This window comes from Mauremys mutica, chromosome 7 (assembly GCF_020497125.1).
Source record: "Mauremys mutica isolate MM-2020 ecotype Southern chromosome 7, ASM2049712v1, whole genome shotgun sequence".
Classification (NCBI taxonomy): domain Eukaryota; kingdom Metazoa; phylum Chordata; order Testudines; family Geoemydidae; genus Mauremys; species Mauremys mutica.
The window spans coordinates 15183152-15197931 of record NC_059078.1 but is presented as its reverse complement, the minus strand read 5'-3'; the positions used below and the strand labels follow the sequence as shown (position 1 = coordinate 15197931).

General features: G+C 40.2%; 1 protein-coding gene across 1 annotated transcript in view; it reads right to left on the bottom strand.

The window, feature by feature from the left end:
• Window positions 1–14780, bottom strand: part of ITPR1 (inositol 1,4,5-trisphosphate receptor type 1) — a 248166-nt gene that overhangs the window by 45144 nt on the left and 188242 nt on the right. The window contains exons 42-47 of the mRNA XM_045023591.1: window positions 10579–10779; window positions 7816–7926; window positions 6514–6609; window positions 5109–5231; window positions 3775–3879; window positions 2720–2912 (exon numbers count right to left, since the gene is read on the bottom strand). Of these exons, the coding sequence (XP_044879526.1) occupies window positions 2720–2912; window positions 3775–3879; window positions 5109–5231; window positions 6514–6609; window positions 7816–7926; window positions 10579–10779 (829 nt within the window). The remainder of the gene's footprint in view (window positions 1–2719; window positions 2913–3774; window positions 3880–5108; window positions 5232–6513; window positions 6610–7815; window positions 7927–10578; window positions 10780–14780) is intronic.

Here is a 14780-nt window from a genome sequence, read left to right as displayed (position 1 = left end):
GAGCTGTCATAGTGCAGTGAAAGGAAAGGAGTTCACAGGAAAGTTGAGGAAAGAGAGTTAATAAAAGCCTAACTCATGAGTTACATATGAGGATAAATTAATGAATGCAAAGACCCAGAGCCTCACAACATCCATCTCTCCCTAAGCCCTAACAAATCATTCTCCTTCTTAACAGGTATTCTCAATGTTATTAAGAGGCTAAACATGGGTAAATAAATTATATAATGCCTCGTTATACACTGAACTGCAATGCACATAAAAGGCAAATGTGTTGATGAGCCGAATGCTAAGGAATGGCAAATACTAAGGTATACAGTCATCAAAAAAATATCAAACTTCATTGCACCTAAACCTAGACACATGCAAGACCTCACTGAAATTATATGCATCAACACTTTGGGTATATGATGCATGGTTCTCCATATTCTTTTTGGTTTTAACATGCTTTAAACGGAAGGCATTTGTGACCAGCTGGAAACCTGTTTGTGCAGAATTAAATTCAGTACAGAGGGTCCACACAGAGCCACAAACACTACCTTGCACCTGCATTCAGGATGTGGCACAGGCTTTCTGCCCTGTGGAGAATCTCACCCTGGTTTTGGTAGGCTTGCTTGAGTGTTTACTGAATCTAGAATGGGAGACTTGTAAAAAAATGCTAGTAACTTGCTACTTGACCATAAGGGAAAATAGATGCTTTGCCATCAATGATTTTGAAATCTATTGCAAAGCTGAATGTACTACGAGCTAATGTCCTGTAGTACCAGCTCACGTTGGGACACATCTTACTATTCCAGAAAGAATAGAACACTGAGCAGTGCCTACCCTCCCTGGACCAAACCAGCACACCTACATCTAAGATGTATATGCAATTCTAAAAGATCAGAAGGCAGATCTATGGTTTTCAGGCCCAGGGCCGGCTCCAGACACCAGTGCAGCAAGCAGCTGCTTGGGGCAGCCAAGGGGAAAGGGCAGCACATCCAGGTCTTTGACGGCAATTCGGCAGCGGGTCCCTCGGTCCCTCTCAGAGGGAAGGACCTGCCACCGAAGTGCTGCCAAAGAAGAAAGCAGCATCATGGAGCTGCTGCCGAAGTGCTGCCAATTGCGAACATGGCTCCCTCCCTCCCCCGCCGCTTGGGTTGGCAAAAACCCTGGAGCTGGCCCTGCTCAGGCCACGTCTACACTTACTGGGATCGACGCTGCTGTGATCGATGTAGTGTGAGTCAAAAATTGACCGCACAACGCTCTCTGGTTGACTCCAGTACTCCACCAGAATGAGAGAAGTAAGGTAAATTGACGGGAGAGCATCTCCCGTCAACGCAGCTCAGTGTAGATACCGCAGTAAGTTGACCTAAGCTACGTTGACTCCGGCTATGTTATTCACATAGTGTAACTTAGGTCAACTTACCCCGGTAGTGTAGACAAGGCCTCAGAGGCCTGGAATTACAATGTTAATGAAACTCTTTCGTTGGAAACCTAGAGTTAAGTTTCAACCAGACAAGAAACAAAACACAACCAAACTTTATTTGGATGATTATGTCAATAAACAAAGTTGACCACTTCCCCAAAGTGTTTCATATTATGCATTGCTAACTACATTATATGTAGAGCAGTGCATTTCTTGTATGATTCTTAAGTCATTTTGGGAAGATGCTTACGTCCTTTTGGGAAGTCTATCAAAAATATAAGGCTATTGTTAATGTTGAAATAGCTAGCTACTCCATTTAGTATTCATCAGACAGGTCAAATATATTTCAGGGGATTTGAATAAGTTTTAGACTGTATCTGATCCACACATAAAACTTTCATGCTTTCACATAACAAGATTATAGTTTATTTTTATCTGTTAGAAAAATCACTTTTCTAAGTTTATCCCAGCAGCTGGAACCATATATTCAGTTTTCATTAGTCCTTTAGGGCTTAAGATGCTCAACTTTCATTGACTCCATTGGGAGCTCTGCACATAAGTCTGAGGGCAAGTTCTGGCTGTTGATGTCAAGGGAAAGTCTTGCAAAGCAATTGTTATCACATTAGTTTAACTGGTTTGGGTCTCTCTGGAGCTCCAGACAGACCGTGATAGTTTACGGTTGTACAACTTATTCTGCAAACAATTCCACTGCCTATGCAATTCTACATTTCCTATAGTAAGCATAGAGAGCAACATATTTCATTTAGAGGGGCACTCTGGAGCACTCTAAGCAAGTGCATTAATAACTAGAGTCCAGGAGGGCAACATTTGACAACAGATACCACAGTTATTCCCAGCACATTGATAGGAAATAACCGCATTCTCTCTGATACTGACAAAGTGTCATTGTTGGCAAATGCTAACTTTTTAATGGTGACAACTGTACAAGAGCCTCAGACAGAAATGCATGTTTGTTTTAGATAATCCGAATAGAAATATTAGTTTAGAATTTTAAAATATTGAGGCAGAAAACAGATTATGTTCTAGTCTTGTATGAAAATCACATAGTAAAACTAACCTCAGTGCAACTGTGAAATAGCTCTACTTGAGAATACTTGCTTTTTAACATTTTTTTTAAGCACTATTGAGTCGCAACATGTTACAGCGTAGAAGAGCTGGGTATTTCAAATACAATTCAGTGTCACTACCACACTGGGGAAAGATTCGCTATGAAATCAAGATTTAGTATTCTGAAGACCTTTATTATAAAACACAACTTTTCTTCAGCCTGAGATGTTAGTATTTCCAACCTACCTCTCAATTTCTTTTGCCAGTTCATTTCATTGAAGAGGTCTTCTGATCTCAAGAAGAAATCATTGATCTTACTGCCCTGTTCATCTCTTTCTGTGGTGTAGTATATCCGTAGTTTAGATTCCTTGGTGAGGAATTCACATATACTTGGCACAGGGAAGACTATTTGCTCCATTGTACGGTCCAATCTAACAATCTAGACAATACAGATTTTTGAATATGCATAGTTGTTTTTTGTGCATTGTTTCAAAATAATGGGAATGTGGTAATATCAGATACTTTTTAAATGTACTGAAATTCTGCAATTTAAATATCAAAACTATTGGATCAGTGGTTTATCAGAACATTATGACAGTAATTTACTGCTTACTTTCCATTGACCTTGCATTACAATATCTTTTATACTCTTAACATGGCATTACTGTTCTAAGCTAGGATTTTTAGAAGATCTAAAGGAGCTAAGTACTCATCTCCTTTTGAATTTCAATGGAATTTGGGTGTCTAACTTAGTCACCATAGAAAATACCAACACACTCACACTGTACAAGCAAAATCAACTACTTTTTTATATATAGGAGCTTCTAAAAATCACAAGCTTTTAAAAATCACCCCATGACATCCAGTTAAGTTTTCAAAAACACTCTAGTTTGGCTTAATGCCTGTCAAATCTCATTTTGTAGGAAAAAAGTATTATAAATATGCTCTAACTTTCCCTATGGATTCAGTGATAGTATTGGCCAAACCATATTCTCTTGATTCAAGTTGCACTTCAATTTGCAAGTGGGCTTCTCTGTAGTTCTGCTATAAAACTGAGCCAGAGTCCACTCAGACAGTTCAAAAATAGGTCCCCTGGAAGAGGCAGGAAAAAAGCCCTACACCCACATGAAAGACAGAATAATCCACACCTAGGTAGCTAGTTTAAGACAACCACCGGAATAAAAATGCACTTAACAGAGAAACTGTTTTTAAGGGGAATCTTCCTCCCAGGAAAGTGATTCTTTGCATCCTTAGGAACACCCAAGGCAGCATGAACTGGCATTTACTATTTCCTTCTTTACCTCAATCTGTGCTGTGTGCTTGGCATAGAACTCCAGAGCTTCGTCTCCTTCTATCTGACCTCCAGGCTTCAGCATGTTCTGCAGCTCTTTGTTATGACGAGCCAGCTAAAATAAAGGAAGGCAAAGGGAGTGGAAGACACAAGATGTCTCTCTTTAAACATTAATTTCTAATTTTTGGTGGAAAAAAGGAACAGGACACAGTCAGCTGCTAAGAAGAGGGGAAAGTTGGCAGAAGGTTTGTTATATTTCAACCAGGCACCATGTAGATCTATTTTGGGAGATAGAGTTTGACTAGAGGAGTTGGCTTTTTTGTTGGATATCCATGCTGTATTCCTCCCTTCACAAGCTCTCTACTATCCTGTCTGACTTGAGAAGGGTTCTTTGGGGATTCTGGTACAATCCACCCTTCCACACACGTCAGCTCTCAAGATGTGTGCAGGTAGGACTCTAATAATTCAAGTACCTAAAGGAAGGATGGTGGAAGATTTTGCTTCTACTAATAGTAGTGGCACTAATAGCGAGACGGTACTACATAGCTTTAAACTCAGACCATTTTAAAGGTAGCAGAATGGTGGTTTGATCTACTCTAACACTAACAAGAAATTCCTGCTGGACATATGCAATATACTATGAGCTCTTGCTTACTCCTTCTGTGGTCTTGTATTGGTGTTTGGAAAGTACAACAGGATTAACAAATGTGTTTGGACCAGGCTCCAGTAGAGTGGATGGGAACACAGCAGTACTGGATGGGACCACAGCAGAGACTAACCTGTGTAATATTTTTAAAGAAAAAAACAAATTCAAGAACGTGGCCAAATTGTACCACCAGTTCAGATAGTGGTGGCTGTGGACATTAGAAGCAGGGATGGAATTCCATTGCCTGATTTAAATATTGTATCAGTGATGAGAATTTCATGTGAGACATAAAACTAAAGCACTGGACATAAATGATAAATAAGTAAGACCTATTATCCCAAGGCCTTCAAGATCTTGAAACATGTGCTATTGGAAATGTCATCAGTAAGGACAAAGAAGCTGGCAATTCCCTATCATAAAAGAACAAAGTCCATTATTATACATGCACAGAATTTCCATTTTTGAATGTGTTAGGGTAAAGATTAGGTTTGACTCCCATTGGGAATTATGGGGATATAGAAAGAAGAGAAAAGGATACTGTGTTGAGTTCCACCATGCACCTCTTGAAGAAGAATTCTGTCCTAACTACAAAGACATCAGTTGGGAAATTAAAGCAAATCTTAAGAAAAACTAGATTACTTACTAATCTTCACTCTTGTACACATTAGACACTGCCATTGCTAGAAATGTAGTTATACCTGATGAGCTAGTATGTAAATGTTGTGCCCCACGTTCCTAGGAGATGCTGCAAGATCTTCACCATTCTCTCCATCCTCAAACTCTACCTCACCTTGCATATATGCCTTCTTTATCACTTCCACCTAGGAAGAAAAAGCGAGAAAGCCACAGGAATCTGAGATTTAATAACAACTCCGATATTCAGCCAATAGCTCTCCATTCAGAAGTCCCACAGAAGTCAATGGAAGCTTTAATGGGCTGCAGGTTTAAAACAAATAAAAGGCAGTTCTTCACACAGCGCAAAGTCAACTTGTGGAACTCCTTGCCTGAGGAGGTTATGGAGGCTAGGACTATAACAGGGTTTAAATAACTATAACAGGGTCATAAATTCATGGAGGTTAAGTCCATTAATGGCTATTAGCCAGGATGGGTAAGGAATGGTGTCCCTAGCCTCTGTTTGTCAGAGGGTGGTGATGGACTGCAGGAGAGAGAGATCACTTGATCATTGCCTGTTGGGTTCACTCCCTCTGGGGCACCTGGCATTGGCCACTGTTGGTAGATACTGGGCTGGATGGACCTTTGGTCTGACACAGTATGGCCAAATACACATCCGATCACTCAGTGTGTGGCCATCAAGCATAAAGCAGGAAGCCAAGACTCGAAGCAGGAGACTGATGAACTCTGCTTTGTATCCTTAGACCCTCTCAATCTCTGAAGGGTAAATTAACTGCTTTAAAGGAATTTTACATCTCCCCCCATTTTCATGTAATATATTCCAGCTGGCATCTGCTGTCAATTTTTGCCTACATCAGATCCATTTGACTCAATGGAAGGAAAACCAAAGTAAAAACTGAAACTTTATCCTCAACTCACCCCGTTGTTCCTGGATAATACAGTGCTCGCAGTATGTTGTGTTGTGCTCTGATCTAAAAGTTTCAACTGTACTTTGAATTTTCTGGCTTGTTTTTGTCTGTTAATATATAAACAGCCCTGGGAGATTGCTAGAGTTTACTGAGCGGCTTTTATACCATCATAAAATTGTAATTCTTTGACATTCTCTCAGTCAGATGGTTTACAGCAGTAAATTTCCTGGAATAAAAGATTCATATGGTCCTTCCCTTTCATTATACACTGGTTAAGCTATTGCTCTCTCTCCAGTAGTCAGTGTTGCCTCCTTAACCACTTCTGCTACTGGCAAACTACATGGGCCTGTGAACCAATAGCTATCCTTTCCATCAAATCATGGAAAGCTCTTCCAAATTGCTAATGACCCATGGCACAGACCACTTGTTACTGACCTATGGTACAAGATCTAAAGTTTGCCCTGTAATCTTAATCAACCACCTGCCACTACAATGGGTCCCTGCTATGCTTCTAAACTACTTTATGGATGTCTGATGCTTAGGAGTGGCATAAGGAACTTACCAGTTCTTTTGGTCTCATATTGTAAAGTATTCTCTCCGCGTTTTCGCTGTCATGCCTGCTCTCCATGATTGCCAACAGCAATTTGGAGGCATTGTTCTGGTGGAAGGAAAGAAGAAAAACGCCAGTCACTGTCAGGTGACAAAAAACTCGCAAAAGCCACCTGAACTCTAAAATAGAGTCCTTTGAGTCCAGCATCCAGTAAGGTCAACAGCACCCATACAGCTAAAACCTGCCCAACACAGAATATTGACAGTACTCGCTGTGAAGAGAAGTCAAATGAACTCAGTAAAGCTTTTGGCTTCCGTTTCCTAATATTTTTAGAACTGCAGAGTTGTTTTCTTTTAAAGTGACTGTAGCATTAGTAGATTTTACTACTCATGAGCACTGGGCTCGCATTTAGTCAAGATGCTGTAGGGCAGTATTTCTCAAACTGGGGCCGCCGCTTGTGTAGGGAAAGCCCCTGGAGGGCCAAGCCAGTTTGTTTACCTGCCCCGTCCGCAGGTTTGGCTGATTGTGGCTCCCACTGGACGACCAACCACCACAAGGCAGACTACTTGAATATGAACAATAAGACTCAAATCCATCACAGTTGATATTAAAAAAACAACATGGCAATAAAGGTATTTAAATTTTAAAGAATGATGTAAACTGATTCTAAACTTCAGGTCTTTTTTATTTAGAAGAAGGAAACCCATGGTACCCATAATAATGCTTGAGTCCACAAAGCAAAGAACTAGAAATAGCATTATAAACGAGGGGCCAGAAGTAAAACAGGAAATATTGCAGAAACGTGTTGAAGTAGAGCTACTGTGTATCTATACCAGCTTTAAGGTAACTTCATAGCACACTTTGATCCAATAGGAGTTCTTAATTATTTCAGCATTAAGTCGGAACTGCCTATGAATAACATTGAATAATTCTTGATCATGAGACTGTAAGTACCAATATAAATTTGTATCAATAGGAACAAAGCATTAGGAACCTAAATATGTAGCAGGGGGAATGGCATTTTCCTTATACCTGTGGCAGTCTGACAGAAAGTTAGTATGGAATTTATCAACAGTATTGTATTTCTAATATGGGAATTAGCTTCGGCTCTCTCGACTGGGAAAACATTTTTCAGATTTAGGGGGTTTATATTGGACATTGCACTGGTATTACTGCAAGGGTTAAACAAACAGCTGTCTCTTAAAACTCATCTTTTATTTATTTATTTTCATTCAAAACCCCATCTGGCTTCAGCTACAGGCTCTTGCTTCATCCCATTGGCAACGTACAGCTCATTGTAAAGTATCCACTTGCCTTCAGTTCTAATACAAGGTCCATCCTCTTTTTCCCCAAAGGGTTGATGTCATTGAGAATTAATGCTGTGATGATATCAATACCGTTGGATTCATGAGTAGCAATGCAGTTCTGTGCAGAGAAAATCATCATTGTAAACCACAGTGAAAAGTAACCTAGCTAAACAACAATTTTAAACTCAGTTTACCCAACTATCCCTAACCAAAGAAAAGAGTCACCTTTTTCTCATCTCCCCTCAGACAGGTCAGATGGATGAATGGAATTTTTCAATTCAGTAAATGGTTCAGTATAAAAGGTTAAAAATATCTGGCTTCAACTGTGACTACGATCATCTGTGTGATGACCTACCAAAAATGACTGAGAAAAGCCCCACAGCATAGCACCTGATGAACTAACAGCCGGCAAGCACACTTTGGCATGAACACAGAGCTTACTGCTAAGGGAGAATACACTGTTTTAATAAAGGTATGGGAGGTTGGTTTTTTTTTTAAACCCCCATATGCCAACTTCTTTTCAAACAGCTAATATACGTTTCCATAATTTCTAGGCTTGGTCTTAAAATGTTGTGCATCTTACTCATACAGATTTTTAAACTTGGCAACCTGCTTGCTGGATTCACAATTTTGAATCTGTTTTGGTGTTTATTTCCAGTTGCGAAGATGTACAAAGATAATTATTCCACCTGATATGTAGCCTGTTCTGCAGAGATATATTTTCCTATTATGATTAACTTACATGTAGAGCTCCATGAATGCTTTCCCATAGCTGCAATTTTGTTTTATTGTTGAATTATCCCTCAGTATGTTTTGTTTAGCTTTACTGTGAATTACATTTATGTGCACAAAAATGATATAGTATATTATTAAAGTGACAGCCTTCCACTTAATCATGGTCAATTCAGCTTCTATTTTTAATGGCCCTTTACATATGTTAATGAAAAGAGAATAAGTAGTATCCGGTAGTACTGAACAAAAGCATATTCATTGAACTACCCCCTGCTATGCTCTCAGCATAGCTGCAATTATCCATCCATTATTTTAATTGCATACAGTGCACAGGTTTCCTTGAAGGAAAATATTTAAAAGGCCATATTTCTTTCCTATACAGTTTGAGATGGCATATACATCCTGATGGATCATTCTGCACTGTGCAGACAAGAGGCTTCAATAAGATTTAAATTGGAAAAGGAAGCCGACATCCACATTTGTATATACAGATCTTGTTTTCTAAGCTGGTCGAATCCACAGCTGGACAACTGGTCTGGTATAATATGACACCCTTCACTGTACGTTTTGTTGGCAATGTGTATTTAACAAGCACTAGTTGTTAGTGCATACTACAGAGCTGCTGGGGTTTGAAATATTTTGCCTTCCCTGGCTAACACAGTCAGCATCCACTTATAGCAGCTATCCATTTAGCATGGATAAATCCAGACATTTACCCCTTATCCTGTTCACTGAAACTGTTAAAAAGAACCACGTTTAGATCAGGGTGAGGGACAGGGCTGCTTTGTAGCTTGGTTTTAAAAAACAGTTGTACCATATATAAGGATGTTGATATCCAGGTGGTAAACTGAAGTAGCAGAGCTATGAGATATATTCATCATTCACTTTTGACTAAGTCACCTATCCTCTGCCCACTAACTTGTGCCCCTGGAACACATTTTATTATCTCTGTCCCTAAGTAGCTTCAAACACCTGCTATTTAAGCAAACAAAATCAAGCTACCAGAGAAATCTTTCCTTCTCCTCCTTCACCCAAAATTATCTTAACTCAGAGGTATCGGACGAGCAAGGTTTGGTCCTGGGTCATGAATTTTTTTTTTTTAATTTATTTTTAACTGTGATGGGATGACTGGCATAACTCACTTATGGCTTCACCACTCATATACAATGAGACCATTTAAAACCTCTACACCATACCACAGTTATATCATATTCCTGATTTATTGTTGTTCCCTGTCCATATGATACTGGTATTAGTCAGTACCATGTTTAAACATTCTTTTAACACAGTTTCACAGAGTTTAAAGAGGGCTTCACTTATCACCCTGCCAGATGCTTGTCTAGAGCTTTACCTCATCTATTACCTGTGTATATGTAATGCGAGTATAATGAGCCCAGGTGTCAGTGAGGAAGAACCTAGGACACACACACAAGCCATTAGACAGCAGTATAGTACTAGCAAGCACTTCTCTTCAGCCAATAGAGTGGGACATAGCACAGTTAGGCAGCTCGTCACACACACCTCCTGTCACAGAACACCTCAAATCCTCAAATGGTTACTATTTCCACAACAACTCTACTGCTCATCAGTGGGGATAAACCCAGGACTTGTAGCACCAAAGCACAAGCCTCTCCCTCACTTGTGCTGGAGGACACCAGCTTTCTTTCCCCACAATCTGTGATAGGCTTTTGCTACACCAGCAGCTTGGCTAGAAAAGGATTCAGGTTGCCCAGTTTGCCTAAATAGCCTATACAAGGCAACACAAATCCTAATCTACTACAAGGATGCTGAGTTTTATTTTTATTTTATTCCTAGGGAGGAGGAGAAGACAGTGAGCCCTGTACATAGAGAAATAAATCTTGATAAGATCATACAGTTAAATATCACCATGGTCAGGAGAGCAATATGAATGGCATCACAATGGAATTTATAGCCCATGTAATGGATTGGGGGAGGGGGGGGGGCTTACATGCAGCAGCACAAACATCACATGCGTGCGGAGGATGGGTCATTCTTTCTATGGCTGTGGCCACATTACCTGGTTTTCATGGCACGGTCCCTGACAGTACTCGGTCAAACTTTCCAGTGTCTGGTTGATCAGTGCTACATTTTTCTCATTTATATACAGACCAAGAAGCCCAAGTCCTCCAGTCGTGCTTCCACAGATACAGTCCAGAAACTGCAGTGTCTCACACACCAAGTTATAGTTAGTTTTGTTGTTTTGACAGCGTAGGAAGTTCTGTAGTTAAGTGTCAAAGACAAACAACAACATAGAAAATGAACTTTAGAGTGTAATATTTGACTAGATTCATTGGATTTAAGTTTACACTTTGTGATGTTAGTGCTAATTTTTAGTATGGCTGCATAACAGAAATGCCTCGGGGGAAAAAATATGTTTTAGGATTTAAAGAAAGCTTTATTTCTTGTACAATTGTTGTAAAACTTTTTTCCACTTTCTTTGAATGCACTGCTCTCGTTCACACTCTCTCTCATGGCCTGCTGGCAACAGAGTAATGTGCGTTATGTGCTAGAAGAGAATACAGAATGTGGGATACACTTGATTCTATGGACCATACAGATCTAAGAAAACTGGCATTCATATTCATATTTCCCCCCAACAATCAGAGAAGAATATCTCTCCACACAAAAGACCTTCCACTGAAGTGGAGAGAAAGCAATTCTCTAGTTCTGGGTTTCCTATCACCATATGCAAGTGTCAAAGAGACACCTGACTGCATCTCCTGGAGAAAGGCAACTTCAAATATAATTTTCTCAGTTCCACTTCTTCCAATGTAATTATAGCTTGAAACTGTTGATTAGGAACAGTTCTTGCAATAACATGTCACATTTAACAGCATGGGTTAAATATGCTTGATCTTTTATGTATTCCAAGGCTTCCCCCTTGGAAATACTTGATTGAAGAGGACCAATTACTGAAAAATAATTTCCCAGTGACTCAATACTATTTGTCAGTACATTCCCAGTGGCATTCTGTAAAGAGGAACTGACAACCCCACTGTTTTTTCCTATAAGTTTCAGCATGACACTTCCATCTAGCCTGCTTCTAATGAGTTATACAAAACTTGACTTCAAAGGCCAATCTCCACACACCCCACTCTCCCTCCCCCCCAAAAAATAAAAAAAGGGTATTAGAGGAACAGAACGTATTGGACTTTGGAACAGGCAAGGTCTCTTTCCTACAAGTTTGCAAAGCACCGTTGCTAACTGACTGCTTCTAGTGATTGTCCAATGACTTTTTTCTTTTTAAGGCAAAGAGACTGAGATGTTGCCAGATTCAACAGAAGGCTAAACTAAAAAGGCAAGCACTATAGATGAATGAGGATTAAAAGTGACAATGATTCAGTGTATTCACCTGATTGCTCACTTAGTATCTTGACTTTTGATTAGTTTTCCAGGCAGTGAAAAAAGGTTGGAGGCTACAGAGATCAGAGCTTCCAAAAAAAGCTCTGAAACAAATACTTCCACTGGCAGGAAAAATCTCTCAGTGGAAAGGGATTTAAACCTTCCATTTTGTAGAAGCTGGATTATTAATAGCATTAGAATGTCTCTACAGGATTTTTAGCCCAGAGACAGCAAGAGTAATAGGAACAGAAGAGAAAACAATATATGATTATATAGGTTGAATGCAAACTTATGGAAGACTAAACTCCTATGGCCATAGTGGAATATTGCCTGGTCAAGAAATCTCAGTCAATCTATAGGCCAAGGTCTTTAACCTACGAGCTAAAATAGGTGGCAGAATACAAGAAGTGGGGGACACGACATCTTTGCTAACCCAAGAGTTAACAGTAACTGTCAGACGGTAAGGATGAGACTGGGACCCCCTTCCCCCCCCCGCCAAAAAAAATCTTCCTGTCAGGCTACCTGAAGATATGGACAGCAAAGATCTGGTCTTCTTCAGAGACATGGATCCAAATCACCTTAAAAAGTTACTCATGAGCAGTGGTTCTCAAACTTTTGTACTGGTGACCACTTTCACATAGCAAGCCTCTGAGTGTGACACCCCTTACAAATTAAAAACACTTGTTTATATATTTAACACCATTATAAATGATGGAGGCAAAGCGGGGTTTGGGATGGAGGCTGACAGCTCGCGACCCCCTGAGGGGTCCCGACCCCGAGCTTGAGAACCCCTGCTCATGAGCATTTAACACAAATGAGCCCACTACTTCGTCCATGGCAGGAAGCCAAAAGCAAAAATAATTAGCTCCCACAACTACTGAGGCCAACAGGGAATGCTGCAAGCCATGGAGAAGATGGGCACCTTTAAATATTAGAAGAGGGGATTTCTGTGTTCCTTTGGGAATTCAACAGGAACAGGACCTTGTTTTTTCCAGCTCACCCCTCATCACTCCTCTCCCAGAACTAACCATTGAAGGTTTACCTAGGTCTGCAACTGGATGCTTAGACTGAACTGATTTTATGACACACTTTATGCAGTACCATATACACCAGTTTTGGGACGGATATCTACATAGAGATGGCTAGTTGCAATGTGGATTGGCTAAGCTGTGTCTGTATGGAATTGCCTCCCAAAGTCTCATAAATGTATACCAGGATGTCAGAGATCTAGTTTGTAAATACAGACCTCTTAATCAAGATGGGACCTGACCTGGAGAAAGTAATAACAGTAAAAAAAGCCAAGTTCAGCTATTTTCAGAGTATTGCATTGAGAATTATTCCCTCTGAGCTAGGATGAATAAAGCCTGTTGCACACTGAAGGCTTGGAAGGCACCATATAAAAGAAGAGAAGTTCTGAAGCTTCCAAATTTAGGGCAATATCCAGGATGTTTGTGTACACACAGCATCTGATCTCTGAAGGACAAACTTCATAATGGGAAAATACAGAAGGAAAAAGACTATTCCTAGGAAAGACACCTTTTGAAATGATCAGAGTCTTCTCTGCTAGCAATCAGATATGACAGTCACAGTTCTTCATGATACATACGACCGCTTTCAGTCTATCAAATAAAAGTTAATCCTAATATACATCTACTGCTTAAAGAATGAAATAGCTAAAGTGCCTCTGTGATAAATGAAGGGGGTGGGTAGCTCCCTTTTATGGACCCACCCAGCCAGTTAGCTATAAAATCCCTCTTGGCAGCTGTTCTCTACTTGCTTGACCTGTAAAGGGTTAAAAAGTCTAACTGCATGCATAGGTAAAAGGAAGTGAGTGGGCACCTGGCCAAATGAGCCAATGGGAAGGCTAGAACTTTTTAAAATTGAAACAAGACTCCCCTTTTGTCTGTCTGTGGTTGTTTTTCCGGAGATGAGTGACAGGGCTGGAACTATGCTGTAAGAGCTGGCGCCAGGTACAAAAAAATCATCAAATCGTAGCTAGAAACTCCTCATTTGAAACCCCAGATTAGATTACAAAATGTTTAGGAAGACGCGATTAGCTTTCTCTCTTTTATTTCTTTATGGCTTGTGGACTCCACTGTGCTAACCCCTGGTGCTTTTGCTTTGCTTGTAATCTGGACCTCAAGAAAACCATTCTTGATGCTTAATTATTATATTTGCTCTTTTTAAATCTAGCAATAGCCTAAGTTCCAGATGTATTTTCTTTCTTTTTGTTTTTAATAAAATTTACCTTTTTTGAGAACAGTTTTGGGTTTTTGTGTCCTAAGAGGCTGTGCATCCGTTGTTTAATTAGCTGGTGGCATCAGCTGATTTCCTTTGTTTTCTTTGTGTGTGTGTGTGTGTGTGTGTGTGTGTGTGTGTGTGTGTGTGTGTGTGTGTGTGTGTGTGTGTGTGTGTGTGTGTGTGTGTGTGTGTGTGTGTGTGTGTGTGTGTGTGTGTGTGTGTGTGTGTGTAGGGGGAGAGAGAGAGAGGGCTTGAGGGTACCCCACAGGGAGGAATTCCCAAGTGCACCTTCCTGGGTTCAACGGGGTTTTATTTGCACTTGGGTGGTGGCAGTGTCTACCCATCCAAGGTCAGAGAGAAGCTGTAACCTTGGGAGTTTAATATGAGTCTGGAGTGGCCAGTATTAATTTTTAGAATCCTTGCGGGCCCCACCTTCTGCACTCGAAGTGCCAGAGAGGGGAAATCAGCCTGGACAGCCTCCTAGATATGCTCTAGGAATTACTTAGGGGAAGTTCGATGACTTGTCTTATATAGATCAGACTAGACGATCACAATGGTGCCTTATTGCTTTTGGAACCTATGAATCTATATGCTGTCGTAATGTCTTATCATGCAAATTTATTGCATTACTATCCT